This window comes from Archocentrus centrarchus, chromosome 9, assembly GCF_007364275.1.
Source record: "Archocentrus centrarchus isolate MPI-CPG fArcCen1 chromosome 9, fArcCen1, whole genome shotgun sequence".
Taxonomy (NCBI): domain Eukaryota; kingdom Metazoa; phylum Chordata; class Actinopteri; order Cichliformes; family Cichlidae; genus Archocentrus; species Archocentrus centrarchus.
Genome location: NC_044354.1, coordinates 1,300,654 through 1,316,558, shown reverse-complemented (window position 1 = coordinate 1,316,558; position 15,905 = coordinate 1,300,654). Strand labels below are relative to the sequence as shown.

The 15,905-nt window shown below is 40.9% G+C and overlaps 1 protein-coding gene across 1 annotated transcript; it reads right to left on the bottom strand.

Annotated features, from left to right (window-relative positions):
- Nucleotides 1-4,284: 4,284 nt before the first annotated feature.
- Nucleotides 4,285-5,833, bottom strand: LOC115785559 (gamma-crystallin M2-like). The gene is made up of 3 exons (XM_030737286.1): nucleotides 5,727-5,833; nucleotides 4,685-4,927; nucleotides 4,285-4,600 (listed from the first exon to the last, which is right to left on the bottom strand). The coding sequence occupies exons 1-3, from the start codon at nucleotides 5,757-5,759 to the stop codon at nucleotides 4,322-4,324; spliced, it is 555 nt and encodes a 184-aa protein (XP_030593146.1). The 5' UTR covers nucleotides 5,760-5,833; the 3' UTR covers nucleotides 4,285-4,321.
- Between the last annotated feature and the right edge of the window lie 10,072 nt (nucleotides 5,834-15,905).

The window sequence follows — 15,905 nt, the reverse complement described above, 5'->3', positions numbered from 1 at the left end:
GCATTAATCCATCCGTCCCACTTCACAGTCATTTTCACATTCTCAGAAGTCATAATCACTGACACGGACGCTGCCTGGAAAGCGTGTCCTTTAACGGTATCGGTCACAGCACTTCTTCCACACAATGCACTTCCTATCTCGCTGTCAGACGGCAGGTCCCAGTCCATCCTTTCCTAATTAAGCATATGTCTCATTTTCCATTTCAGACAAGAGATAGCATAGAAGTGCTCACAAAAGCACTATTTTCAGGCCCTCGTCTGAAAGTCTAATGAGAGCAGATCAAATATAACTGACACCGAAGGGAGACAAAGGGAGACGTAGCCCTGGGTGAGAGATGAGGCGAAGCAGAAGAATGGACCAGAATGTGCCGTCACTGCGGCGGTATGGAGCAGGACTAGAGAATGCAGATGATTCTGTAATGAGGGATTAAGTGGTGGATTATGGGTCTTTATTAAGATGTTTCTGATCCTCATTAGGCTGAATCTTGTATCAGGGCATCGATTCCCTGCTTGCTCGCTGGATTGGCGGTTCTCTGGAGGAAGAGTGGAAAGGAAAGAAAGAAAGAGTGAGAAAGAATGATAGAAAGACGTGCTGCTAATATGCTCCTCCGAGGAATGGAAACTAAAAAAAAAAAAATCATGCATATTTCTTTTGTCGAGACTTTTATTTCACTAATCCAAACCAGGACCCACGCAGGACAATAAACGCAAAGAAAATGCGACAAAATCTGAATTCTGAAGGATTCTGAATGTTTTAATATGTCGTCATCATCACCTCTGCTCATTACCTTAAGAGGATTAAGAGGCTCTAACCATACTGACAGCTCTTTCAGGCTATCTTTAAGCATTGTGGTGGTTTGAGTTCTGCATTGCTACACTGACCCTGTAAGACACATGCACACTAAACAGATATATTGAAACAGTCAACAATTCCTCTCGCTTCTCTCAAGACTAAAATTAAAAATCTCAAGAGAGCTCCTCTTAGACCATCCACTGTTTGAATAAACTGGAGAGCCCCTTTCACTGATGTCACACAGAGCCAAGAGTAGAAAAAAGCTTGAAGCCTGAGCTTTTGGCTCATGAGGATTACTTGTACATATGCTGGCCTCGTTATTTGAAGGTTTGACCATGTTTAATTAGAGCACTCACTGGCTGCTTGTTAACACAAATATCTAATCAGTCAGTAGACGTGGTCAAGATGACCAGCTGAAGTTCAAACCGAGCATCATAATGGAGAGAGGTGATTTAAGTAGCTTTGAAAGTGGAGGTGTACTCAGGTTTTCCTGCACAGCCGTGTCAAGGGTTCACAGAAAATGGTCTGAAAAGGAGAAACTATGCAGAGAGCATGCAAATGTCTTGTTGGTGTCATAGGTCAGAGGAGGTGTATTCAAGCTGATAGGCAGGTGACGTGACAATGACTCAAATAAGCACTGGTTACAACTGAAGTATGCAGAAGAGCATCTGTGAATGCAGACGGGCTGCAGCACCAGAAGCCCACCAGTCCTGTGAGGTACCAATAGGAAACTGAGGCTGCAGTTTGCTTGGGCTCACCAAAGTTTGGCAACATAAGATTGGAAAAACATTGCCTGATCTGATGAGTCTTGATTTTTTTCTACTTTGTACTGAAAGGATACAGAGCTGGTTCAGCATACGTGAATGCTGTCACCACAGTGGATGGTGAGATAAGTCTCTATGCCAGAACAATAACTAGAGAAGAAAAAACAGACCATGTTGTGGATATTGTTATAATGTAGCTGCTGTATATACACTGTATGCATACCTGTAGCTCTATTCTTTTGCTTTAATGAGGGCAGGACTGAGGGAAACAGTCAAGCAGAAACAAACCTTGGTGGTCCAACAGTAACATTTGGTTCTAATAACAGATCACACTCAAACCAAACCGGTACAATGTAAATATAATCAGAGAATTTCAGCTATTCGAGTATTTATGTGACATCGTCCAAGTTTACTATAGAAGACTCTAGACACAGCAGTTTTACATCCCCTCAGACTGAGACTAAACTTCCTCCATCTAAACAATCGCAACTATTGTTTTAGAAAACAATAAAGCTGCAGGTTCAGCGCATGAGTATTATGAGTTCTCAGCTATAAAACAAAAGGCTTTAAACATGTTACAGGCCCACAAATTTAACATCACTTCAAATGCAGCTCTCCTTCTTACAGCATGCTCAAAATCACTTATTGGTCCAGTAAGTGTGTGTGTGTGTGTGTGTGTGTGTGTGTGTGTGTGTGTGTGTGTGTGTGTGTGTGTGTGTGTGTGTGTGTGTGTGTGTGTGTGTGTGTATGGTTGTCTGTGTGTGTGTGTGTGTGTGTGTAAAAAGATGTTCTTCATAATGGATGAATTTTGTGATATTGCACTGCATGGCATTATATGTTGTGAAGTGCCTGATGTTTGCTCAGTGATTACATTAGAATTGTAAAAATAATGTCTTTAGGCGAGAATTAATTTATCTGAGTGGGTACCTGGAGCCATGTGTGCACACATGTTGCTGATGCCTATTCTGCTGGTTTATGGCGATAGAAATGCAATCACAAAAGAAATGTGCCAGAAAAAGGAGGGAAGAGGGTGACTTCTAGGTAATAAACCTGTATGTAACAATGCATATTTAAATGTTATTTAAAAATTTATAATTTAAAGTATTTTAAGGGAGGAAGTGTATTTAAAGCATTTGTTTAACCTACTCGAGAAATGGAAATTATACACTCACAAAACTACTGCACACAACAGGATGTCAACAATTCATTATCCTCCTGTTACATTTGAAAATGTTAAACTATCTTCTCTTTTCCCCTAAGAGGTATTTAAAAATATTGATGCAAGTCTTACTGAGTACTAAATATAAACCCTCTTTAGTCGAATTCATGAGGGATAACCCAAACCTAACCTTCTATTTTAGAGAAAGGCAAACAAACATAAACAAAGGCAAATGTATTTTGGGGGAAAATGTCATTAGTTTTTGATGTGTGTCAGTTATAATGATGAATTTCTTTGTTCCCTGATTTCCAAGTAGGGATGCCACGATGCCACTTTTTTATGTATTCCAATACTGATATTTTACATTTGGATATCAGCTGATACGCTAAAAATCCAATCTTTAAAAAAAGAAAAAGAAAAAAACAATTGTTTTTTAAATGCTTGGATACATTTTACAGAAGTCAACAGTCTCTCACACAACAAAATCAAAATCTTTTAGTCGTCTCACATACAAGACTAAGGACCAGGGAGGGGCAGAGCTTTTCAGGCAGTGGTGCCAAAGCTCTGGAACTGTTTACCACTCCAGCTCCGTTTAGTTGACTCTGTGGCGTCTTTTAAAAAAACAGTCGAAAACATTTCTGTTTAACCAGGCTTTCTGTTGACTTTATTTTTATTCTTTTAATATGGTAATGTTAATATTTTTATAACATGGTGTTTTATCTGGGTTTTTTTGATATTGTGTTTTAATTATTGTACAGTGCTTTGTGACTTTTTGTCTGTGAAAAGCACTATATAAATAAACTTTACTTACTTACAACAATCACCTGAATCCTGTTGCTCCTATGTGAGGAGGTGATGCATTGGCTTATGGTATGTTGCAAATTTCAGCAGGGCTGCAACTATCGCTTATTTTAGCAATTGAGTATTCTATCAATTATTCCACTGATTACCCGAGTAACTGGATAAAAAATACTTTTTTTCACATTAACAGTTCATCTGCATATTTTAACTTCCGTACTGCAGTTTTTCCCTGTGTGAAACAAACAGGGTGGATGGAGCAGCTACAAAGTTCTCTTTTCTTCACTTACTGATCAGTTGGTTGATGAAGGACCTCCAGCTGTTTCCCAGTAAAGGTTTAATGTCTTAAACCTTTATGGATGTGAGTTTAGACCCATCTTCTGAGGGAACAGTGGGCTACACCTGACCTGCCCCCTGTGAGCAAGCACTTGGTGACAGTGGGAAGGAAAAACTACCTTTTAATAGGAAGAAACCTCCATCAGAACCAGGCTCAGGGAGGGGCAGTCATCTGCTGTGAGGGGTTGGGGCTGAGGGGAGAGATAGTTTGAAAATACCAAATGAACACTGAGTGTTTCGTTACTAAGTATTTGTCCTTTAGATGCAGAGCAACAGAAATCTGGTAAAAGTTTCAATAGAAATTTAAACAAATTCCAACTCTGAATTTGAACCAATTCAGCAGAATGATCCATATAAGCAACTTTTCCTCCTGAGAATTCTGTATGTTTGTATGTAGCCTATTCAGAATAAACCATGACTTAAACAAACCAGTAGTTCAGTTCATGACAGCTTTATTCAGTGCAACAACAGCCTAAAAGCAGGAGTCAGTGATGCGCCTCATGCTCATGAACCTCATGCCGCTGAAGCCCATGTTCATGAAACTCCTGTACTCTCCAGGCCTCATGTACATCATCCTGCCTCTGTAGTGGGGCTGCTCATACATCAGCCAGTGGCCCTCCATGACGTTGCAGGACATGCAGTTGGACATGCGGAAACGGTCCATGATGTTGTCACAGTCGTCCATCAGCTCGTACATCTGACCACCGAAGTTCTCCCTCTCGTAGATCCTCATCCTGTAGGATCCTCTGTGCTGTGGTGCAGAAGACAAATGGATTTAACCCAAAATATTCCACTGATGTCATCCAGAGTAAATCTACCTGGAGTGAAATCTTACCATGGGGATCATACGGCAGGACCTGATGCAGTCGCTCATGCCCATCATGCTCATGTAGTCAGCATATTCGCCCCTCCTCAGGAAGTACTGGTTGCCCATGTAGTTGGGACGGTCGTACACCATGAAACAGCCTCTCTCAACCCTGCAGGAGTGGCACCTGCTCAGGTAGGAGAACATGTCAGGGCAGTCGTTCATGACCTCATAGGAACGACCCTGGAAGTTCCTGTCCTCGTAGAAGATGACCTGAGGGGCGAGAGAGGGAAAAAGGACATGAGAGGCAAACAGTATTTAAAGCTGCAAATGTTTTTGTGAAATTAGTAAAAACATTCAAAGTTGGTGAGTTCAGTGGTGGTGCTGATAAATAGACAGTTATGGTTCAGGTTTAAACTCGCAATAAACAATAAGCCAATTTAGACATTTACTCCTTTCTGTTAACTCTTAATGTGTCAGCTTCATGTCTGAATGAGCAATCGCTCTTTTTTTTTCTATAAAAGTAGCAAATGTAGTCTTACCAGGTTAAACCCAGTAACATTTACACATCACTTACACATGTGCACACATTTGAATGTATACAGTCAGATTAACAAAAGGTACTCACAGTGGGACGGCACAATTCTCTTTGGGAGCTGTTCAGCTCATTAGAGAAGCTCTGAACAGAAACATGCACGTGGTGACATTTTATCTCACTAAGTCTGTGTCCAGTTTGCAATGCTTTTTCAGTCAGTGTTTAGTGATGTGTTGGCAGCATTTAAGAGCTGGAAAAACAACTGCCTGTTGCAGTGACTGAACCAAACCAGTAAAGAAACCAGTAAAAGATCCAGTAAAACCAGTAAAGAAAATCAAAATAGGGAAGAAAAGATGCTTTAAAGCCGAGGAAAATGAGCGACACCATTCACATTACACCTCCTGATCAGTTATTCTTACAAATACAAATATTATATTCTTACCACCATGTGTTTAAGACCTTAAAGGGAATTCTCAGTTTATCTTTCTATAACAGCACGATTCAAAGTGCACTACGCTCGTGGAAATAAAAACTTACCCTGCTCATCATGTTCATTCCGGTGGTGGTCATGCTGCTGGTTAGTGGGCTGCTGATGATGCTTCTGCTCTTGCACTGAACTGTACCCTACCTGGTTTAACCCTTTCCTTTTATACTAGACCAGACCGCACCGGCCCTTTGTCCAAACCCCCTGAGCCAGCAGCCGTGTCATAGAAATGCACTGAATATGGAGGGTTTTGTCCACATTTCCAGGGGCCAGCGAGCTTAGAAAACCCTTTCAGTGGCAGTTCTCGTACAACACGGGGTCACAGAATGGGTGAAAGGGTTAACAATCAGAGGTCACACCTTGACATTGTTTATTCAGTGTGACTTACACTGTTTTGTCAGCAGCAACATTTTTCTGTTGTTTCTCTGTGCTATTTGTAAAGTCACGGACTTTAACGTGTTGTTGTGAATGGAAACGCTTTTGCTGTTTCATGAAAACACACAGTGAAGCATTTTTTGTAACAACTGAGCTAAACTAAGCATGGCAAAATAACAGTTACTTAATAAACAGAGGAACCTGCATATGAACAATAATATCGAGTGATTGGTGATAAATTGAAGTCAGAAGTTTTTTTTTTTAGAGTCCAGAAAAGCACATTTGGGGTGAAGAGCATGCTCGTGTGGGATATGAGATCAATGTAACGAGGCAGGGTGAAATCTTGATGTATCAAATTTAAGAAATAAACATAAACGAACTATGCAGGTTACAGGTTTTAGATTAATATATTGCTTTTGTTAAAATTAGCCAGGGGTGATCCAGGGGTTATCTACATTAAACAAAAAAGTTATAAGTGGAACATATATTTAACGTTTTGATAGCCTTCTTGTTTGTTGAGTCAGCAAGCAATTTAAAATAATACTCCATATCCTTTCTGAATACTGCAAAACAAGGGGTTTTCTTACTAAATTTACTTTTATGAATAAAGAATTTAGCTAAAAACAAAATCAAATTTATTAAAGAATAGCATTTACCTTTTTCTTGGCATACTTATGAAAACCAAAGACAACATTTTCCCAGTGTAAAACAAAATCTTTGAGGGGATAATCAATGAAAAATCTGCTGAGGTCTCCCCAAAACTGTTTGGTCTGCGAATAATGCCAAAATAAGTGAACCACTGTTTCTGGATGGGAGTTACAAAAAGAACAGTTTGTATTGATGTCTTTCTTGAATTTTTGCATATAATGGTTGGCAGGGTAGCATTTATGTAAAATTTTATATGATACCTCCTTAACTTTGTTTGTAATTAAAAATTTCTGAGGGAGCATCCAAACTTTTTCCCAATCAATGTTATTGGTGAGGCGACTCCAATATGCAATTATATAAGGGATGGTAACAATATCTTTTTGGAATAAAGCACGTATTTCTTTATTCTTTTTCTTTTGGGGTTGTGATGAAAAGCAGATTTTCCCTTCTGGACAGTCAGTTATACAGAGGAGAGATCCCTGTGCAGCCAAAGGTGTAGGTCTGTTCCTAAACAACATTAAAGCGCCTGAAGGAATGGCATTGATGACAATAGAAAATTCCTCAGGAGTCACATGAAAGTTATGTCTGGATAGAAATTCAGTGTAACAGAGCAGTGATCCCTCCTCATTAATTAACTGACTCACCAACCAAATCTCGTTCTGAAACCAAGATTCAAGAAAAAGCGATTTGTTTTTGGAAATAATGTCTCTATTATTCCATATAATATAACAATGTGGTGAGAAAGTATGCTTATAAACCAGAGTCCAGGCCAAGAGAACCTGTTTGTGGAATACAGACAGTTTGGCAGGGAGTTTATCTACATTATAGTTACACCTTAGAAGGAAGTGCAGGCCACCAAAACGGGAAAAAATGTAGTGGGGAATAAAGTTCCAAATTGATGTAGGATTTTTTATGAAGTTTCTAGCCCAATTAATTTTAAATGTGTTATTCATGGTGGTAAAGTCCAAAAAATTAAGTCCTCCGGATTCATATCTATTTATTACAACACTTTTTCGTATATAATGTGTACGATTCCTCCATAAAAAGTTGAAAATCATTTGATCAATAGTTTTACTGATTTTACCATCTAGCTGTAGTGAAATGGCTGCGTAAGATAGTCGAGAAAGTCCCTCTGCTTTAGTTAATAACACTCTGCCCCGCAAAGATAAATCTCTCTGTAACCACTGATTAAGTTTCTTTTGAGTTCTCTGAATGATTGGAGTGAAGTATAAGGAAGATCTTAATTTTTGATTCTTGGTGATCACAAGACCCAAATATTTAACCTGCTCTTTTACAATAATATTGCAGATGGACTGGGCATCACAGTTTTTGACTGGTAGCAGTTCACATTTTTTAATATTCAAACATAAACCGGAAGCCTTAGAGAAGTCATTGATGATATTGAGAGCAATAGGTATTTGATTTGCATCTTTTAGAAAGAGTGTGGTATCATCAGCCAACTGACTAATAAAAATATCCCTACCAGCTATGGAAATTCCTTGAATATTACTGTTAATAACATGAGTTGCGAGAATTTGTGTACAGAGTAAAAAAAGGTAGGGTGAAAGTGGACATCCTTGCTGGATACCTCGTTAGAGGTTGAATCTGGGGGTCGTGCCATGTTTTAGTTTGATAGAGCTATTGCTGTTAGCGTACAAGGTTTGAATGGCCTTACAGAAGTAAGTACCAAAGCCAAACTTTTCTAGAGAACAAAAGATGAATTGATGTTCTATTGTATCAAAGGCCTTATAGAAATCCTGGAAGAGAATGAAGCTGTTTTTAGCTATCAATTCAGAGTAATTAAGTACATCCAGTACAAGTCTGATGTTATTCGCCTATGTCGCCTAGCAACCAACAGACTTTTTTGGTGTGAAGCGTGTTGGTGTTGGCTCTCACTGCGGTATTGTATCACTTCCTGTTCCTGTTTCGGAGCACAGTGTTTTGCTGTCTGTTAGCTGTTATATCTGTATAACTAGATTTATCTGGATAATAACATATTTTAGTGTAATCTTCACCTACTTTAAATAGGATACTCTTTGCTGAATCACCTGTATTCACATTACTCACTTTATTTGTTTTTAGAAATTCGCTAGCTTAGCTTAGCTAGTAGCTTAGCCCTTAGCCGACTCACTACCAGCATGGCTTCTTCTCCTGTCTCTCCTGCACTTTCCTGCTCTGGGTGTCACATGTTTAGTTACTCCTCGGCCTCCTTTAGCAGTAACGGTACTTGTAATAAATGTAGTCTGTTTGTAGCTCTGGAGGCCAGGCTTTTTGAACTGGAGACTCGGCTCCGCACCCTGGAAAATCCTGTATCTAGCCAGGCCCCTGTAGCGGGTGCGGACCATGGTAGCTTAGCCGCCGTTAGCTCCCCCCCAGCAGATCCCGAGCAGCAGGGAAAACAGGCCAGCTGGGTGACGGTGAGGAGGAAGCGTAGTCCTAAGCAGAAGCCCCGGGTACACCACCAACCTGTTCACGTCTCTAACCGTTTTTCTCCACTCGGCGACACACCCGCCGAGGAACAAACTCTGGTTATTGGTGACTCTGTTTTGAGAAACGTGAAGCTAGAGACAGCGGCGACCATAGTCAAATGTCTTCCAGGGGCCAGAGCAGGCGACATTCATGGAAATTTGAAACTGCTGGCTAAAGCTAATCGTAGATTTGGTAAGATCGTTATTCACGTCGGCAGTAATGACACCCGGTTACGCCAATCGGAGGTCACTAAAATTAATATTGACTCGGTGTGTAACTTTGCAAAAACGATGTCGGACTCTGTAGTTTTCTCTGGGCCCCTCCCCAATCAGACCAGGAGCGACATGTTTAGCCGCATGTTCTCCTTGAATCGCTGGCTGTCTGAGTGGTGTCCAAAAAAAAAAAAAAATTGACGTGGGCTTCATAGATAACTGGCAAAGTTTCTGGGGAAAACCTGGTCTTGTTAGGAGAGACGGCATCCATCCCACTTTGGATGGAGCAGCTCTCATTTCTAGAAATCTGGCCAAATTTATTAACCCTCCTAAAAACTGACTACCCAGGGTTGAGACCAGGAAGCAGAGTTGCAGTCTTACACGCCTCTCTGCAGCTTCTCTCCTCCTGCCATCCCCCCAAAACCCCATCCCCATAGAGTCGGTGCCTGCTCCCAGACCACCAAACACCAAAGCTAAAATCAGCAAAAAGCTATTTAAGCATAAAAATTCAAAAACAATAAATAATACAGCTTCATCAACTGCACCAAAGAATAAAACAATTAAATGTGGATTGTTAAACATTAGGTCTCTCTCTTCCAAGTCCCTATTAGTAAATGATTTATTAATTGATCAACGTATTGATTTATTCTGCCTTACAGAAACCTGGTTACAGCAGGATGAATATGTTAGTTTAAATGAATCAACACCCCTGAGTCACAGTAACTGTCAGAATGCTCGAAGCACAGGTCGAGGAGGAGGATTAGCTGCAATCTTCAATTCCAGCTTATTAATTAATCAAAGACCCAGACAAAGTTTTCATTCTTTTGAAAGCCTGACTCTTAGTCTTGTCCATCCTAATTGGGAAAATCAAAAAGCTGTTTTATTTGTTATTATCTATCGTCCACCTGGTCCCTACTCAGAGTTTCTGTCTGATTTCTCAGACTTTTTATCTGATTTAGTGCTCAGTTCAGATAAAATAATTATAGTGGGTGATTTTAACATCCATGTAGATGCTGAGAATGACAGCCTCAACACTGCATTTAATCTATTGTTAGATTCAATTGGCTTCTCTCAAAATGTAAAGGAGCCCACCCACCACTTTAATCATACTCTGGATCTTGTCCTGACATATGGCATAGAAACTGAAGACTTAACAGTATTCCCTGAAAGCCCCCTCCTGTCTGATCATTTCTTAGTAACATTTACATTTACTTTAATGGATTACACAGCAGTGGGGAATAAGTTTTATTACAGTAGAAGTCTTTCTGAAAGTGCTGTAACTAAGTTTAAGGATCTAATTCCTTCATTGTTATGCTCTTCAGTGCCATGTGCCAACACAGTGCAGAGCAGCTACCTAAACTCTGCTCCCAGTGAGGTTGATTATCTCGTCAATAGTTTTACATCCTCACTGCGTATAACTTTGGATACTGTGGCTCCTCTGAAAAGGAAAGCTTCAAATCAGAAGTGCCTGACTCCGTGGTATAATTCACAAACACACAGCTTAAAGCAGATAACCCGAAAGCTGGAGAGGGAATGGCGTCTCACTAAATTAGAAGATGCTCATTTAGCCTGGAAAAAGAGTTTGTTGCTCTATAAAAAAGCCCTCCGTAAAGCTAGGACATCTTACTATTCATCATTAATTGAAGAAAATAAGAACAACCCCAGGTTTCTTTTCAGCACTGTAGCCAGGCTGACAAAGAGTCAGAGCTCTGTAGAGCCGAGTATTCCTTTCACGTTAACTAGTAGTGACTTCATGGATTTCTTTACAAATAAAATTTTAGACATTCGAGAAAAAATTATTCATAACCATCTCAAAGATTATTCTTCATGTTCGGCTGCTTTCAGCACTGCTGGTATTTGTTTTGACTCTTTTGCTCCAGTTGATCTTTCAGAGTTAACTTCAATAGTTACTTCCTCCAAACCAGCAACATGTTTGTTAGATCCCATTCCTACTAGACTGTTCAAAGAAGTCTTTCCAATTATTGATGCTTCAATCTTAAAAATGATCAATCAGTCTTTATTAGTTGGCTATGTAATACAGACCTTCAAGGTGGCTGTAATTAAACCTCTGCTTAAAAAGCCATCACTTGACCCAGCTGCCTTAGCTAATTATAGGCCAATCTCCAACCTTCCTTTTCTCTCAAAGATTCTTGAAAGAGTAGTTGTAAAACAGCTAACTGATCATCTGCAGAGGAACGGTTTATTTGAAGAGTTTCAGTCAGGTTTCAGAATTCATCACAGTACAGAAACAGCATTAGTGAAGGTTACCAATGATCTTCTTAGAGCCTCTGACAGTGGACTCATCTCTGTTCTTGTCCTGTTGGACCTCAGTGCAGCTTTTGATACTGTTGACCATAACATTTTATTACAGAGATTAGAGCTTGCTATAGGTATTAAAGGTACTGCACTGCAGTGGTTTGAATCATATTTATCTCATAGACTCCAATTTGTTCATGTAAATGGGGAGTCTTCTTCACACACTAAGGTTAATTATGGAGTTCCACAGGGTTCTGTGCTAGGACCAATTTTATTTACATTATACATGCTTCCCTTAGGCAGTATTATTAGAAAGCACTGCATCAATTTTCATTGTTATGCAGATGATACTCAGCTTTACCTATCAATGAAGCCAGATGACACACATCAATTAGTTAAACTGCAGGAATGTCTTAAAGACATTAAGGCCTGGATGACCTCTAATTTCCTGCTTCTAAATTCAGATAAAACTGAAATTCTTGTTCTCGGCCCCACAAATCTTAGAAACATGGTGTCTAACCAGATACTTACTCTGGATGGCATTACTTTGGCCTCCAGTAACACTGTGAGAAATCTTGGAGTCATTTTTGACCAGGATATATCCTTCAATGCACATATTAAACAAATATGTAGGACCGCTTTTTTGCATTTGAGCAATATTTCTAAAATTAGAAACATCCTTTCTCAGAGTGATGCTGAAAAGCTCATTCATGCATTTATTACTTCTAGGCTGGATTATTGTAATTCATTATTATCAGGCTGTCCTAAAAGTTCCCTGAAAAGCCTTCAGCTGATCCAAAATGCTGCAGCTAGAGTACTGACAGGGACTAGAAAGAGAGAGCATATTTCTCCCATATTGGCTTCTCTTCATTGGCTCCCTGTTAAATCTAGAATAGAATTTAAAATTCTTCTCCTCACATACAAGGTCTTGAATAATCAGGCACCATCTTATCTCAAAGACCTCATAGTACCATATCACCCCAACAGAGCACTTCGCTCTCAGACTGCTGGCTTACTTGTGGTTCCTAGGATACTTAAGAGTAGAATGGGAGGCAGAGCCTTCAGCTTTCAGGCCCCTCTTCTGTGGAACCAGCTTCCAGCTTGGATTCGGGAGACAGACACCCTCTCTATTTTTAAGATTAGGCTTAAAACTTTCCTTTATGATAAAGCTTATAGTTAGGGCTGGATCAGGTGACCCTGAACCATCCCTTAGTTATGCTGCTATAGGCCTAGTCTGCTGGGGGGTTCACATAATGCACTGTTTCTCATTCACCTTATTTACTTTGTTCCTGTTAAAAGGGAGTTTTTCCTTTCCACTGTCGCCAAGTGCTTGCTCATAGGGGGTCGTTTTGACTGTTGGGTTTTCTCTGTATTATTGTAGGGTCTTTACCCACAATAAAAAGCGCCTTGAGGTGACAGTTTGTTGTGATTTGGCGCTATATAAATAAAATTGAATTGAATTGAATTGAATTGAATTGAATGTTATTTGAGATATGACGATTTCTCATAAAGCCTGATTGTGTTTCGTCAATAACTGTGTCCAGGACTACTTTAAGTCTCTTAGCAAGCATATTGGCAAAGATCTTATAATCATTATTGAGGAGAGAAATAGGCCTCCAGTTATCAATTAGAAGTACATCCTTATCAGGCTTAGGAATCAATGTGATGATGCCTTGAGTAAGGCTTGAAGGGAGTGCATTGTTTTCTATGCTTTCTATAAAAACCTGTAGCATAATTGGAGCTAACTGCTTTGAGAAACATTTGTAAAATTCTGAAGTTAAGCCATCTGAACCCGGAGATTTATTGATCTTAAGAAAGTCAATGGAAGCAAGCACCTCCTTCAGGGTGAAAGGGGCATCACAGTAATCTTTATCACTAGAGTCCACTGTTTCAAGTTATTTATAGATGCTAAATATAGGTTTGTGGCCACTTCATCAGATTTAGAACTATAAAGATTTCCATAGAAGTTACAGCAAAAGTTGAAAATTAGTTTGGCATTTTCAGAGATGACACCATCAATGTTTAGCTGGTGAATGGAATTATTTTTTGAGCGATGTTTTTCCAACCTAAAAAAGTATGCAGAGTTTTGCTCCCCTTCTTCCAACCACTTCTTCCTGGATCTCACAAAGGCCCCTTCCGCCTTGTGTCGATATATATCATCAAGTTTACTCTGAAGGTCTAATAAGTTCAATCTGTCCTCCTGTGAGATGTCCTCAGGAGACTTTAAATAAAATAAAGCAATTTTAGAGATTATCTCTTTTTCCTCAGCTTTTTTGGTTTTGGCCATATAACTCCTTCAGGGTGAAAGGGGCATGGCTTAAAAAAGCCAAGACGGACTACAGGAGGAGAATAGAGTCCCATCTGTCCAGCAATAACACACGGGAGGTGTGGCAGGGCATTCAGAACATCACAAACTTCAGAGGCTGTGATGTGACTGCAGGAGACCTGAGTGTGTCACTAGAAGAAGAAGAAGAAGAAAGAAGAAGAAGAAACAGCCTTTATTGTCCCACAGAGGGGAAATTTGGGTGTAACAGCAGCCGCAGTTATTATAAATATAAATAAAGATATAATAATTCACACTATTAAGAAAAGAATATATATAAAATCAACAAACAATATTAACCTTAATACTACTAATAATAATAACACTATATACAATGTACATGATGTGCCTGTGTGTTGAACCTTAACAGGCCGGACTATTTACAGTATATTATATATTATCCTACATTGTGTAGGCTATTGTGGTTTTTGTTGGGAGCAGTGATGGTTATAAAGTCTTACAGCTGCTGGGAGGAAGGATCTGCGGTAACGCTCCTTTGTGCATTTAGGATGCAGCAGTCTGTCACTGAAGGAGCTCTCCAGCTCAGCAACAGTTTCATGCATGGGATGGGAGACCTTGTCCATCAGTGATGTTATTTTGGTCAGAGTCCTTCTGTCTCCCACCACCTGCACTGAGTCGAGAGGACATCCTAGGACAGAGCTGGCTTTCCTGATGAGCTTGTCTATCCTCTTCCTCTCAGCTGTAGACAAGCTGCTGCTCCAACATACTGCTGCATAGAAGATGGCTGATGCCACCACAGAGTCATAGAAGGTCTTCAGGAGTGTCCCCTGCACTCCAAAAGACCTCAGCCTTCTCAGCAGGTAGAGTCTGCTCTGACCCTTCCTATAGAGCGCATCAGTGTTATGAGTCCAGTCCAGTTTATTGTTTAGGTGAATACCCAGGTACTTATAAGAGTCCACTATCTCAATGTCCACTCCCTGGATGTTCACCGGTGTCCGTGTGGTGGGTCTGCGCCTGCGGAAATCCACCACCAGCTCCTTGGTTTTAGCGGCGTTGATCAGGAGGTGGTTCCGCTGGCACCAGTCCACAAAGTCCTGAGTCCACTGTCTGTACTCTGAGTCATCCTCACCTGTGATGAGGCCAACTATGGCAGAGTCGTCAGAGAACTTCTGCAGATGGCAGCGTGGGGAGTTGATGGAGAAGTCTGCAGTGTAGAGGGTGAAGAGGAACGGTGCCAGCACAGTTCCCTGTGGGGCCCCTGTACTGCAGACCAGCCTGTCAGAGACACAGCCCTGTGTCCTCACGTACTGTGGGCGGTCAGTGAGGTAGTCCAGTATCCACTCGGAGATGTGGTGGTCCACTCCTGACAGTTCCAGCTTGTCTCTCAGAAGTCCTGGCTGGATGGTGTTAAAAGCACTGGAGAAATCAAAGAACATGATCCTCACAGTGCTTCCAGGCTTCTCCAGGTGGGTCAGAGCTCGGTGCAGGAGGTAGATGATGGCGTCATCCACCCCGATGCCAGGCCGGTAGGCGAACTGCAGCGGGTCCAACGAAGACGACACCATGAGGCGTAGATGGTTGAGGACCAGCCTCTCGAGGGTCTTCATTAGATGCGATGTCAGGGCTACCGGCCTGTAGCTGCTGAGATCCTTTGGATGTTTGGTCTTTGGTACCGGTACCACACAGGAGGTCTTCCACAGTTGTGGTACTTTCCCCAGCTTCAAGCTCAGGTTGAACATGTATCCCATGATGCCACACAGCTGATCTGCGCAGCACCTCAGGAGCCTGGAGCTGATGCCGTCTGGACCAGCAGCCTTTCGCACCTTGATCTTACGTAGCTCCTTCCTCACATGATGAGTTGAGAGGGACAAGATGGAGGTGGGGGATGGGGGTTGTGAGATGGAGTCCTCAGAAGTGAAGGGGGTGGGTGATGGCTGAGAGCTGAGAGGTGTGAGGTCCCAAGAAGAAGAAAGGTTGGCAGTCATTAA